We start from the raw sequence: 15,120 nt of genomic DNA on the forward strand, positions 1-15,120 counted from the left end.
GTTAAAGGGCAGCTGGTGGTACATGCCTTTAATCCCAGCACTTGGGAGGCAGAGGTAGGAGGATCGCTGAGAGTTCGAGGCCACCCTGAGACTCCATAGTGAACTCCAGGCTAGCCTGGACTAGCATGAAACCCTACCTCGAAAAACAAAACAAAACAAAACAAAATTTTGGTATGTCTCCATCAGTAAAAAGTTATTTATTTTTATTTTGACACATGCTCTCATGTAGCTTAGGCTGACCTCAAAACTTGATATATAGTCAAGGATAACCTTGAACTCCTGTTCCTCTGGCCTTTAACTTTTTTTTGTTTTGTTTTTCGAGGTAGGGTTTCATGCTAGTCCAGGCTAGCCTGGAGTTCACTATGGAGTCTCAGGGTGGCCTCGAACTCTCAGCGATCCTCCTACCTCTGCCTCCCAAGTGCTGGGATTAAAGGCATGCGCCACCACACCCAGCAAGGCATACCAAAATTTAAAAAACAAAGGCTGGGCAAAATAAAACTAAATAACTTTTTATTGATGGAGGCATACAAAAATTCATAAAACAAAGGCTGGGGAAGATGACTAAGTTGTTAAAGGAACTTGTTTGCAAAGTTGCCAGCCTGGTTTTAATTCCCTAGTACCCTCATGTGGTGCATGCATCTGGAGACTTTTACAGAAGTGAGAGGCCCTGGCACACCCATTCTCATTCATTTTTTCTCTCCCTTTCTCCTTCCACCTCTCTCTCTCTCTCTTTTCTCCTGTTTATAAGTATATAAATACAAAGTATTAAAAAAAAAACAGGGCTGGAGAAGCTTCCGTGGGTAAAGGCACTTGTTTGCAAAACTTGATAGCCCTAGTTCAATTCTGCAATACCCAAGTAAAGACAGAGGCACAAAGTGGAGCATGTGTCTGTCTGCAATGGCATGAAGCCCCAGTACACCCATATTCTCCTTCTCATCCTCTCTCATGTAAATAAACAAAATATTAAAAAAGAAGAAGAAAAAAAAGCAATTATTTGAGTGGAAAGATGGATCAGTGTGCTAAGGTACTTGTCTACAAAGCTTAAGGAACCAAGTTCGAATTCCCCAGTACCCACATAATGACAAATTACAAGGTGGTGCATGCATGAGGAGTTCATATGCAATGCCTGAAGGCTCTGGTGTGCTCATTCTCTTGCTACCTGCCTCTTTCTCTCTCTGTCTCAACTAAAACATTAGAATAAATAAATAAAACAGTTATCAGAAGCATAAAGACATAAGGCATTTGCCATAGTGTTATACACAAACACAAAAAATATAAATAAAAATTGAAAGAAAAATAATAGCCAGATATGGCACAGCATACTTGTAATCCCAGCACTTGGGGAGGCTGAGATAGGAAGATCAACAGTTTGAGGCCAGACTGAACTCTAAAGCGTTCCCACCCAACTCAGACTACATAGTTAGCCCTTGTCTCAAAATGAAACACAACAAACAGTAATTCAAATATACCCATCTTTGCTAAAGTGGTCTGGTGAATCATATGTACTATATAACTTCAAAGGTTGAGTCAAAAGTGCCCTTAATTAGCTAATAAACTATAATAATCAAGACTTATGCTCTATTATAATCTTCTATGTGTGGGCAAAGAGAAACAATTTATTTTTGTTTCTGTATTTTACTTTCACAACTTGTTGGTAATAAGCGACAGAAAATTTTCCAATAAAAACATAAAATAGCTGGGCTTGGTGGCGCATGCCTTTGATTGTAGCACTTGGGAGGCAGAGGTCGGAGGATTGCCAGAGTTCAAGGCCAACCTGAGACTACATAGTGAATTCCAAGTCAGCCTGGGCTAGAATGAAACCCTACCTCAAAAATAAAATAGAAATGGAACCAGCCTAAATGTCCCTCAACTGATGAGTGGATAATGAAGATGTGGCACATTTATACAATGGAGTTCTACTCAGCAGTAAAGAAAAATGAAGTTATGAAATTTGCAGAAAAATGGATGGACCTGGAAGGGATTATACTAAGTGAGGTAACCCAGGCCCAGAAAGCCACGCGCCACATGTTCTCCCTCATATGTGGATACTAGCTACAGATGACTGGGCTTCTGTGTGAGAATGAAAATACTTAGTAGCAGAGGCCAGTAAGTTAAAAAGGAGACATAAAGGGAAGAGAAAGGAAGGGAGGAGGGTACTTAATAGGTTAATATTGTATATATGTAAGTACAATGATTGTGATGGGGAGGTAACATGATGGGAGAATGGAATTTCAAAGGGGAAAGTATGGGGGGTGGGGAGGGAGGGAATTACCATGGGATTTTTTTAATAATCATGGAAAATGCTAATAAAAACTTTAAAAATAAAAATTTTTAAAAAATAAAATAAAATTGCAAACCCCTCTCCTACTCACACACAATTTAAGAATGATGTTCTTTTACCTCAGTTGTATTTGCTTCCGCTTTTGCAACTCTTGGTTTCTGAGTTCTTCCAAGCGTCTGAGTTCTTCTTGACGTCTCATTAAATCTATAAAATGTCAACTATATGTTAGTGTTTTTACCTTCCCTTTCTGTGTTTTTATATCTGGGGAAGGCAGACAAACAAATGAGCCAGACCATTTACTTGAGTCTTTTTCTTTTTTCTCTTTTGTTTTTGGTAGTCAGGAATTATCATTAAAGAAATATACTTTTATTACTTAACTTATAGGTATAAAAGCATATAAAGAGAGTAAGGTAAATTAAGAAAATCCAGTAGTGGAAGGAGTATGTAACAGCAAAGTATATGGTGGACAGTTAATACTACCTATTCAAAGTTGCATCAACTATAGTAACAATAACAACACAAAAAATAACTATGAAACTAAACATGGTGACACATACCTATAATCTTGGCACTCAGAAGGCTGAGGCCAGAGAATAAGGAGTTCAAGGCCAGCCCAGGTTGGGCTACAAATGAGATACTGTCTCTAAAAACACAAACACATACATACATATATACATACATAAAAAGCTGTACAGAAAATACAGAAATTGTCTACTATTTTAATGATTAATATAGATGGGAGCAAGGTTCAGATTACAGTCCCAACTATTTCAGGCTGTAACAGAATAAATGCCTCAGCCTATAGAAATTTAGGGCTAACCCAGGCAATACCAAGACTCTTATCTCCTAAAATCAAAACTATTTTATCCTAATAAGGATTTACAAAATCAATTTAGATGAATCATCAAAATGTCACTCTCCACCCCCAATGTTTTGAGGAAGAATCTAACCACAAATTCACTAAATAGCTAAGAAAAATCTTAAAACTCCTAACTCTCCTGCCAAGAGCTGGGAGAACAGGCCTGCACTACCATACACAGCCCAAATTTTCACATTCACAGTTACCAGGCAGTAGACAACCATTTATCAGGCTAAGTGTGGTATTACATACCTGTAACCCCAGCACTTAGGAGGTGAGGGCAGGAGGACGAGGAATTCAAGGTCAACCTTGGTTACTTAAGGAGTTTATGGCTAGTCTGGGCTACATGAGTCTGTCTCAGAGCAGAGAGCAGAGCTAAGTAAATCAAAAGATACCAACATTTGGAGGAAGACAATTTTAGGAGTTAAGATGATCCTCAGCTATAAAGTGAGTTAAAGGACACATTGGGCTACTAGATACCCTTAATCAAAAGGAAAGAAGGGGAACCAGGGATGGTGGCACACACCTTTAATCCCAGCACACAAGAGCAGAGAGGAAGGAAAACTGCCATGAGTTCAAGGCAAGCCTGAGATTACACAGTGAATTCCAGGCCAGCCTGGGCTAAAGTGTTAATATCAAAAAAGAAAGAAAGAGAAAGTAAGGAAGGAAGGAAGGAAGAGGGAGGGAGGGAAGGAGGAAGGCAGGCTGGCTGGCTGGCTGGGGAGATGGCTTAGCAGTTAAGGCACTTGCCTACAAAGCCAAAGGACCCACATTCAATTCCCCAGGACCCACATAAGCCAGATGTAGAAGGTGGCGCATGCATTTGGATTTCAGGTATAGCAGCTGGAGGCCCTGGCCCACCCATTCTCTCCCCTGCTTTCCCTCTCAAATAAATAAAGATTACATATATATATATATATATATATATATACACACACACACATATATAAATTATATATATATGTAATTACACATATACAATTTATATAGATAGATAGATAGATATGAAGGAAGGAAGAAAAAAGATGGGCTGGAGAGATAGCTTAGCAGTTAAGGAGCTTGCCTGCAAAGCCTAAGGACCCAGGTTCAATTCTCCAGGTCTCTCATAAGCCAGATGTACATGGTGACACAAGCATCTGGAGTTTGTTTGCAGTGGCTGCAGGCTCTGGTACACCAATTAAACTCTCTCTTTTTCTCTCCTGCTCTCTGTCACTAATACATAAATAAATTAATTTAAAAAAGAAAAGAAAAACAGTTGAGATCAATGGCACTAATATGTATTCATAGCTACTTGGGAAGCTGAAATGGAGGCTAGCAAGCAGCTTGGGCTACAAGAAAGAGTTCAAAGCCAGATTGGACAACTTAATGAGAACCAGTTTCAAAACAAAAGTAAAAAGCCAGCCATGGTGCTCTGGCCTATAATCTCAGTACTTAGGGGGCTGAGTCAGGAAGACTGCTTTGATTTCAAAGGCCAGGCTGACCACACAGTGAGTTCAACACTAATTTGGGTCAGACAGCAAGTCCTCACTTAAAAAAAAAAGACAAAGAATGGGGAGGAGGGCTTTAGAATGCTATCTTCCAGACACTAAGTGGCCATGCCATTCATGACTTCATAGTAGGTGACACTACTTACATAAGAGATTATCAATAAAAAATTTAAAGAGGGTGGGGCCCAGGCATGGTGGCACATGCCTTTAATCCCAGCACTTGGGAGGCAGAGGTAGGAGGATTGCCATGAGTTCGAGGCCAACCTGAGACTACATAGTGAATTCCAGGTCATCCTGGGCTACAATGAGACCCTACCTCGAAAAACCGAAAAGAAAAAAAAAAAAAAAGAAAGAAAGAAAATTACTATCATATACAGTGGAAAAGGTAGTGAAAGAAGAACCAGGAAATAGAATTCTAAAGAGTAGGGCCAGGAATAAAGCTCAGTTGGTAGAATACCTATCTACCATGCATCAAGTCCTTAATTCGGTCCCCAGTACTGCATTAAAACTGAGCACACGGGTACAATCCTGTAATCTCAGCTCATAGAAGGTGGAAACAGGAGAATCTGAAGTTCAAATGTTCAAATCCTCAACTACATAGTAAGACAGACTACATACAATGAGATTCTGTGGTCTATAAGAGACTTTGCCTTAAAAAGGAGGGTTGTGGGCTGGAGAGATGGCTTAGCAGTTAAGCGCTTGCCTGTGACACCTAAGGACCCCGGTTCGAGGCTCAATTCCCCAGGACCCACGTTAGCCAGATGCACAAGGGGGCGCATGTGTCTGGAGTTCGTTTGCAGTGGCTGGAAGCCCTGGCGTGCCCATTCTTTCTCTCTCTGCCTCTTTCTCTCTGTCTGTTGCTCTCAAATAAAATAAATAAAATAAACAAAAAAAAATTTAAGAAAAAAAGGAGGGTTGTGCCAGGCACAGTGGTGCATGCCTTTAATCCCAGTACTCAGGAGGCAGAGGTAGGAGGATTGCCTTGAGTTCGAGGCCACCCTGAGACTCCACAGTGAATTCCATGTCATCCTAGAGACCCTACCTCGAAAAACCAAAAAAAAAAAAAAAAAAAAAAAAAAAAAAAAAAAAAAAAAAAGAGGGTTGAGGTGTTGAGGCCAGGTGTGGTGGTATACGCCTTTAATCCCAGAGGTAGAAGGATTGCTATGAGTTCAAGGCCCAGCCTGGGCTACAGTGAGACCCTACCTTGAAAAACAAACAAACAAAAAAAAGTGTGTGTGTGTGTGTGTGTGAAACTGGGGAAGGAGAAGTCTCTATGATTAAAGGTACTTGCTTGCAAAGCCTGTCAACCTGGATTCAATTCCCCAGAAGCACAAAGTGGCACATGCATCTGGACTGTGTGTACTGTGGCAAAAGGTCTTAAGTGTTCCCAATATTCACTCTCTCATTCTCTTTCTTCTTTCTCTCCTAACAAATAAGAAATATTAAAAAGAGAGAGAGAGAGAAATAGTTGAGTGTGCTGGCACAAACCTTTAATCTCAGTACTATGGAAACTAAGGTAGGAGATCAGCGTAACTTGAAGGCCAGCCTGGGTTACAGAGTGAGACCCTGTTTCAAATAACAACAAATCTAAAGACTACAAATGGATATTTTATTTTATTTTTTTTAAACATGAGCTTTTTTTTTTTAATACTTTTTGTTCATTTTTTATTTATTTATTTGAGAGCAACAGACACAGAGAGAAAGACAGATAGAGGGAGAGAGAGAGAAAATGGGCGCACCAGGGCTTCCAGCCACTGCAAACGAACTCCAGACGCGTGCGCCCCCTTGTGCATCTGGCTAACGTGGGACCTGGGGAACCGAGCCTCGAACCGGGGTCCATAGGCTTCACAGGCGAGCGCTTAATCGCTAAGCCATCTCTCCAGCCCTAAATGGATATTTTAAAAAAGCTCACAGGCTGGAGAGATGGCTTAGCGGTTAAGGTGCTTGCCTGTGAAGCCTAACTCATTTGAAGCTACAGGTCCCATTTAGCCAGACATACAGTGACACAAGCACATAATGTCACATATGCACAAGGGTGCACATGTGTCTGGAGTTCATTTGTAGCAGCTGAAGGTCCTGGTGAATCCATTCTCTCTCTCTCTCTCTCTCTCTCTCTCTCTCTCTGTGTCTTTCTCTTGGAAGGAAGGAAGGATGAGAGGGAGGGAGGAAGGAAGGAAGGGAAGGGAAGGAAGGAAGGGAAGAGAAGGAAAGGAAGGAAGGAGACAGAGAATGGGAGAGAAAAAGAAAGCTCACAAAAAGGAAAAGGGGATCTAGAGGGATGACTTGGCAGCTAAGGCACTTGACTGAGAAGCCTAAGAACTCAGGTTCAATTCCCCAGTATTCAAGTAAGCCAGATGCACATGGTCATGCATATATCTGGAATGAGTTTGCAGTGGTTGGAGGTCCATTCTATCTGCCTATCCTCTCCCTGTCAAATAAATAAATAATTTATTATTAATTTATTATTATTTTATTATTTTTTATTAAGGAAAAGGGAACTTCCGAGGTATATTTAAGCAGTTCATTTAACTGTTAGGTATGTGAATGGTAGATGAGAGTTAATTATTCCTAATAAGCCTATTCTTACAAATTCACTAAGCAAAACCTAATGTTTTGACCATTACTAAAAATTTACTTTTTCTGTATGCCCATATCCATTTGTACACCACAATCTATTTTTTCTAGCATGTAAATAACTTTTTTTTCTGAGACACTGTCCTAAGTATACCAGGCTGACCTTGAACTTGCTATGTAGACAAGGATGACCTTAAAATTCTGATCCTGGGGCTAGAGAGATGGCTTAGCGGTTAAGCACTTGCCTGTGAAGCCTAAGGACCCCGATTTGAGGCTCAATTCCCCAGGATCCATGTTAGCCAGATGCACAAGGGGGCGCACACATCTGGCGTCTAGAGTTCGTTTGCAGCAGCTGGAGGCCCTGGTGTGCCCATTCTCTCTCTCTCCCTCCCTCCCCCCTCTCTACCCCCCTCTCCTCTCTCTCTGCCTCTTTCTGTCTCTTGCAAACAAACAAACAAACAAACAAACAAACAAACAAACAACAAAATTCTGATCCTGGATGTTAGGATTGCACATGCATGAGTACTGAATTATAGGTATGTGCCACCAAGTCTGTTTCATACAGTGCTGCAGAACCAAATCCAGGGCTTTGGGAATGCTAAGCAAGCACCCCATTAACCTTAACCCTCAACCCCCAGCAAAGTAATACTTTTATGAGCTGGATGAACATCTTTAATCAGAATATCTGAACACAGAATTCCAAAATCTGAAGTACTTCTGGTCGCAAGCACTTCTGAATGGATTCTCAACCTCTTTTAAGTTTTTGTTTGCTTTCGAACTAGGGAAATGGCTCCAGTTCAAGGCATTTGCTGGCAAAACCTGCCAGACTTGGTTCAATTCCCCAGTAGTCACATAAAACCAGATGCACAAAGTGGTACCTGCATTTAGCCTTCATTTGCAGTGGCAAGACACCCTGGTGCACCCATTCTCTCTCTGTGTACTCATAAATTTAATTTTTTTTTTCCATTTTTTGTTTTTCAAGGTAGGGTGTCACTCTAGCCCAGGCTAACCTAGAATTCACTATGTAGTCTCAGGTTGGCCTCAAACTCATGGCGATCCTCCTACCTCTGCTTCCCAAATGCTGGGATTAAAGGTGTACGCCACCACACCTGATTAAATAAAAAAATTTTTTTACAGTTCTCATCTAGAATGGTGACTAAAGCTTGTAATGGTGGCTAGTGCTTATTATCACTCAGGAGGAACACAAATTCAAGGCCAGCCTGAGCTAAAATCCTGTCTCAACTTGCCTTGGGAGATAAAAGCAGAAGGACCAGAGGTTCAAAACCACCCCCCCCCCATTCTCTCAGATTGGCACATTATCAGTGGAAAATGAAAGTAACCCACAACTCTCAAGAGAAAAAAGGATATATCACACCTTTATGAAAGCCTGACTTTACCTTGCCTCATTAGCATTAACTGGTGCTCATGCCTAGCTGCTTCCATTTCTGCCTCCAGTTTCTCTTTGGCTTCTCTAATGTTTCTATCAACCTGTTCACGCTGCTGCTTCTCCATTTCATCAAGAGCCTTCCATCGAGATGCATACTCAAATTCAAATGTGCCAGGTTGAGCAAAGCGTGGTGGCTGTTCTCTTTCCCTAAATTAACATTAAAAATATAAAGAAGTGTATGCTTAAGAAGCAAACAACAGTTATAAATACTTATAATTCAAATATTTCACATTAAGAAATATGAACCAATGTATTCGAAGTTGTCTCAGAAACACTTATTAATAAAAAGTTACGTACCAAATTAACTGAGCCCAGGAAATGAGCCACCTACTTATTACAACCATAGTTATATATTGAACAGTTGTTTATCTTACAGATTTGTACACTTAATGAAGCCATCAAACATTTTGTTAATTCAAGTACTATACTATCATAGTTCCTACATCATGTATATTTTAATCCCAGCACCTGGGAGGCAGAGGTAGAAGGATCACCGTGAGTTCAAGGCCACCTGAGACTCCTTAGTGAATTACAGGTCAGCCTGGGCCTGAGTGAGACTCTACCTCGAAAAACAAAAACAAAAAAAGAGCACTGTGGAGACAGCTCAATTGACAAAGTGCTTGCCTTCAAGCATAAGAATCTGGTTTCAATCTCCAGTATCCACACAAAATGGTGGATATGAGAAGATCGCTGAGTTCAAGGCCACCCTGAGACTACATAGTGAATTCAAGGTCAGCTGGGCTAAAGTAAAACCATACCTCAAAAACCCAAAATAATTTTTCTTTAAAAAAGGACTGGACAAATGACTCAGTGATTAAAGGTACTTTCTTGCAAAGCCAACTTGGAGCTACATAAAGTGAATTCCAAATCAGCCTAAGCTACAATGAGTACAATGAGATCTTGCCTCAGGAAAACAAAAACAAAACACAGAAAATTAGTATTGCTTGTATACAAGGTCTCTTTTTAATAAAATTATATGACTAAAACAGAACATCTTATAGTCCAAAAATACTTCACAAAAATTATGATATAATAAATACTCTAAACAGTTTATCCGTATCAATCAAATCTTACTTATGGTATTGTTGTGTTTTCTGCATGAGCTTCTCTGGCAAGCCATCTTCATCATCAAACTGCTCCATGGGTTCCACAATAACTGGACGAGGTGTTCTACATACATATATAAAAGCATTAATAAGAATTAATTTAGTATTTAGAAATAATGCTTACCTCTAAAATTCTGTTATTTAATATTTTATTTATTTGAGAGAGAGAATAGGGACTCCTACCATGGCAAATGAACTCCAGATGCATGTACTGCTTTGTGTATCTGGCTTTACATGGGCAAACCTGGCTGTCGGGTTTTATAAGTACCTTTTACTGCTGAGCCATCTTCCCAGTCCTTTCTTCTAAAATTCTATAATTAAAAATACTGGGCTGGAGAGATGGCTTAGCAGTTAAGCGCTTGCCTGTGAAGCCTAAGGACCCTGGTTCAAGGCTCAATTCCCTAGGACCTACGTTAGCCAGATACACAAGGGGGCGCATGCATCTCAGTTTGTTTGCAGTGGCTGGAAACCCTGGCGTGCCCATTCTCTCTCACTCTCTCTCTCCTCCTTTCTGTCTGTCACTCTCAAATAATAAAAATAAACAAAAAATTTAAAAATATTTACTTGATAAAAAGTTTCAGTTGAGAAATATTTCTCATAAATATCATATATATTCATAAAGTCAATGAATACTTGCTGCACTCACAGGTGAATGTCAAAGCCTTTTAAGAAAAGATGATTATATAAATCATTATGAACCATTTTAACCATTCCAGGTAGCTCTCATAAAATATAATTTAAAAAGAGAACAAGGAGTAGGGCACATGCCTTTAACCCAGCCAGGAGGAGGCAGAGGTAGAAGGATCGCTGTGAGTTCAAGGCCAGCCTAGGACTACAGAGTGAGTTCTAGGTCAGCCTGGGCTAGAGACAGACTTTACCTTGTAAAAACGAGAGAGAGAAAGAGAGAGAGAGAGAGAGAGGGAGAGAGAGAGAGAGAGAGAGAGAGGGAGAGACAGGAGCCAAGAATGATGGCTGATTCCTATAATCTCAGCACTTAGGCTGCCCTAAATTCAAGGCCAGCTTGGACTACAGAGTTGAAACCTCATCTCAAAGAGCTCCAGGTCAGCCTGAGTTAAAGTGAGACCCTAACTTAAGGGGGGGAGAGGCGCGATGGTGCATGTCTTTAATCCCAGCACTGAGGAGGCAGAGGTAGGCGGATCATGGTGAGTTCAAGGCCACCCTGAGACTACATAGTGAATTCCAAGTCAGCCTGGACTAGAGTGAAACCCTACCTCAAAAAAGAGAAAGCAGGGCTGGAGAGATGGCTTAGCGGTTAAGCGCTTGCCTATGAAGTCTAAGGACCCCGGTTCGAGACTCAGTTCCCCAGGTCCCACGTTAGCCAGATGCACAAGGGGGCGCATGCGTCTGGAGTTCGTTTGCAGAGGCTGGAAGCCCTGGCGCGCCCATTCTCTCTCTCTCCCTCTATCTGTCTTTCTCTCTGTGTCTGTCGCTCTCAAATAAATTAATAAAATTTAAAAAAAAAAAAAAAAGAGAAAGCAAAAGCTAAGTGCCTATCACTGGACAAGCCATCTTTATCACACCCACCAGAACCCAAGAAACACAATAAAGGAAGTGGCAACTTAAATATTAGTGCTGCTCTCACCACTAGCCAAAGAACTTCCTCCATGGAAATGGAGGCAGACACTGAGGTGACTCAAAACTCATCACAACAGAAAATTAGAACCTACAGAAAGCTCAAATCCAAATGAGACTTCTAACAAGGCCTCTATCCAAGGTTAGGGAACATTATCCAAGAGAGGGCAGAAAGAGAGATTGCCTAGTGGTTAAGGTGCAAAGCCTAAAAACACGGATTCAATTACCCAGCACCCACAAAAGCCAGATGCACAAAGTGGCTCATTTGCAGTATGTTGTTTTTCTCTCTGTGGTGTGTTATTTTTTCTCTCTGTGGGTCTCTCTCTCTCCTCTCTTGCTGCTTACAAATAAAATAATTTAAAAATTAAGCAAAAAAGGAATGTAAGTCACAGAATCCATTATCCTCCCCACAGGAACAGACTGGTGCATTCATAACCCTTCAGTGACAAATACCCCCACTGAAGAGGGCCCTCAGTGGAAGAGGTGCAGGGTAAAAGAGACGAAATAACCTGATGCGAATACAATTGATTTGCAATATGTTCGTATCTTAAAAGTTCCCAGTAAAAATTATTTAAAGTTGGGCCTGGGGCACACTCCTTTAATCCCACAGCACTCACTCAGGAGGTACAGGTAGGAGGATTGCTGTGAATTCAAGGCCACCCTGAGACAACATAGTGCATTCTATGTCAGCATGAGCTAAAGTAAAGAAAGGAAGGAAGGAAGAAGGAAGGAGTGGAGAGATGGCTTAGTGGTTAAGTCATTTGCTTGTGCAGTGTAAAAACCCAGGTTCAATTACCCAGTAGCCACATAAACCAGATGCACAAGGTTATACATGAATCTAGAGTTAATTTGTAATGGCTTGAGGCCCTGGTATGCCCATGCTCACTCTCACTCTCTCTCTCTTCCTCTCTCTCTCAAATAAATGAATTTTTAAAAAAGAAAGAAAGAAAATCAATCAAGGATGCAATGTATAACTTAGTGGTAGAGTACTCACCTAATTGTGGAAGGCATTAAGTTCAATCCACAGAACAAGACCCAAACCTCACCAAAAAAATAAATAAATAAATAAATAAATTTTAAAAAATCACCTTGTGGTCTCCTGAAATCCTACCATTTGGAAAGGACCTCTAATACTTCTTCACAATTATTTTTCATACTTTCCTATAAAATACACACAACAAAATTCCTAGGCAAAAAGAATCTACTTGCAGAATACGCCACAGGTAGCACAACAACAGGACTAACTATACTTATAACAAATTCAACTTATAAGTCACTACTTGTACACTGGGAAAATTATCACTTTGCAAAGGTTCTATTTTGGAAAACAGGACAAATAATGAGTGCTGCTGTGCAAATAATAACTTATAATAACTTATAATAACTGTCCTCTCATTCCTTCCTTCAAAATGGTTTTAAATCATTTAAGGGCTGGAAAGATGGTTTAGTGGTTAAGTGCTTGCCTGTGAAGCCTAAGGACCCAGGTTTGAGGCTTGATTCCCCAGAACCCACATTAGCCAGATGCACAAGGGGGCATACGTGTCTGGAGTTCGTTTGCAGTGGCTGGAAGCCCTAACGTGTCCATTCTCTCTCTCCCTCTCAAATAAATAAATAAAAATGAACAACAAAAAAAAGTCACTTAAAAGCCACCATACTAGGAGGAACTGAAGAGATGGTTTAGTATGTAAAGCACTTGCCATATGGCATGAGGACCTGATTTGGGGTTCCCAGAGCCCATGTAAATGCTGGACATGGAGGTATTGGTCTATAAATAACCTTGCACTGGAGAGGTAGAGACAGAGGGAAGCACAGGGGCACAATGGCTAGCTAGAGCTATACTAGACAAATTGGTGAGCTCTGGGTTCAGTAACAAAACCTTACTCAATGAATAAAGAGCAACTGAGAAAGTTAACACCTACTACCAATCAAAACACACATGTACACACAGACACAAACACCTGATAAATATTTAAATAGGGCTGGAGAGATGGGTCAGTGGTTAAGGTGCTTGCCTGCAAAACCTAATGACCCAAATCCAATTCCCTAGTACCTATGTAAAGCCAGATGCACAAAGTGATTCATGCATCTGGAACTTACTTGCAGAAGCTAGAAGCCCTTTCTGTCTTCCTCCCTCCCTCTCTCCATCCCTCCCCCTTCTCTCGGCCCCACTTATAAATAAATAATTTTTTAAACTCCTCCCCCCAAATTTTAATATTTAACAATGCCTGCCTATGACTTTAAAAAACACTAATTAGGGGCTGGAGAGATGGATTAGTAGTTAAGGCACTTGCTTGGAAAACCTAAGGTCCCAGGTTTGATTCCTCAGGACTCATGTAAGCCAGCTACATAAGGTAGTGCATGTATCTGGAGTTTGTTTGCAGTGGCTGGAGGCCCTGGTGTGGTCTCTCTCAAAAAAATAAAATAAAATACTGAAAAAAATAACAGATGGGCTGGGGAGATGGCTCCACAGTTAAAGGAACTTGCTTGCCAGGCCTGTAAGGACAGCCTTGGTTCAATCACCAGTAACCACATAAGGCCAGATGCACTAAGTGACTCATATATCTGAAGTTCATTTGCAGTAGCAAGAGGTCCTAGCATATCCTCTCTCACTCTTCTCACTCAGTGAGATAGGAGACAGAATGGGTGCTCTAGGGCCTCCAGCCACTACAAATGAACTCCAGATGCATGCACCATCTGGCTTTATGTGTGAGTACTGAGAAATTTAACCTGGGTCATTAGGCTTTGCAGGCAAGCATGTCTCCAGTCACTTTTTTTAAAAATAATTTTTATTTATTTGCAAGCAGAGAGAAAGAAACAGAGAGGAGACAGGTACAGAATGGGCACAGTAGGGCCTCTAGCCACTGCAAGCGAATTCTAAACACATATGCCCCTTGTGCATCTGGCTTACGTGGGTCCTAAGAATTGAACTTGGGTCCTTTGGCTTCACAGGCAAACACTTAAACCACAAAGCCATCTCTCCAAACCTCCAGCCACTTTTTAAAGATATTATTATTATTTTGTTTTGGTTTTTCAAGGTAGGATCTCACTCTAGCCAAGGTTGATCTGGAATTTACTATGTAGTCTCAGGGTGGCCTCGAACTCACAGTGATCCTCCTACCTCTGCCTCCCAAGTACTGGGATTAAAGGCGTGCACTACCACATCTGACTTAAAGATTATTTTTATTTATTTATTTGCAAGCACAGAGAGAAAGAAGAGAGAGAATAGTGCTCCAGGGTAAATTTTTAAAAAATGATAATGTCTCAACCATCTCAAGTAAGGGAGGGAGGGAGGAAGACAAAGAGAGAGAAGTAAAACAGAGCAAAACAAGTCAGTCTTGGCCTTTATTGAACTTAAAAATTCTACTGGCAGAGAAAAGGCACAAATTAAAACACTAGGTAGTGGTGCATACCTTTAATCCCAGTACTCGAGAGGCAGAGGTAGGAAGATCACTTTGAGTTTGAGGCCAGCCTGAGACTACATAATAAATTCCAGGTCAACCTGAACTAGAGTGAGGACCCCCAACCCTGCCAAGAAAAAAAAAAAAAAGAGGCCCTGGCAGCATGCCCATTCTATCTGCCTCTCTCAAATAAACAAAATAAAAAATTGTTTTTTATTGCTTAAGACTCCACATACTTGGGCTGCAAGGCCACTGAGAAATCCCTGGAACTGAGCTGAAAACCTCCTCCATGGAGACCAACTGACAGAAAGCTGGAAGAAGCCACTCTGCATGCAGTTCAATGGGAGAAAGAGAAATTGCCAGTGAAGATACTCA

General features: G+C 40.9%; 1 protein-coding gene across 1 annotated transcript in view; it reads right to left on the bottom strand.

The window, feature by feature from the left end:
• Pspc1 (paraspeckle component 1) overlaps nt 1-15,120 on the bottom strand; it is a 79,019-nt gene that overhangs the window by 45,024 nt on the left and 18,875 nt on the right. The window contains exons 3-5 of the mRNA XM_004665889.2: nt 9,723-9,818; nt 8,599-8,795; nt 2,401-2,485 (exon numbers count right to left, since the gene is read on the bottom strand). Coding sequence (XP_004665946.1) covers nt 2,401-2,485; nt 8,599-8,795; nt 9,723-9,818 — 378 coding nt within the window. The remainder of the gene's footprint in view (nt 1-2,400; nt 2,486-8,598; nt 8,796-9,722; nt 9,819-15,120) is intronic.

Source organism: Jaculus jaculus, chromosome 3 (assembly GCF_020740685.1).
Source record: "Jaculus jaculus isolate mJacJac1 chromosome 3, mJacJac1.mat.Y.cur, whole genome shotgun sequence".
Taxonomy (NCBI): domain Eukaryota; kingdom Metazoa; phylum Chordata; class Mammalia; order Rodentia; family Dipodidae; genus Jaculus; species Jaculus jaculus.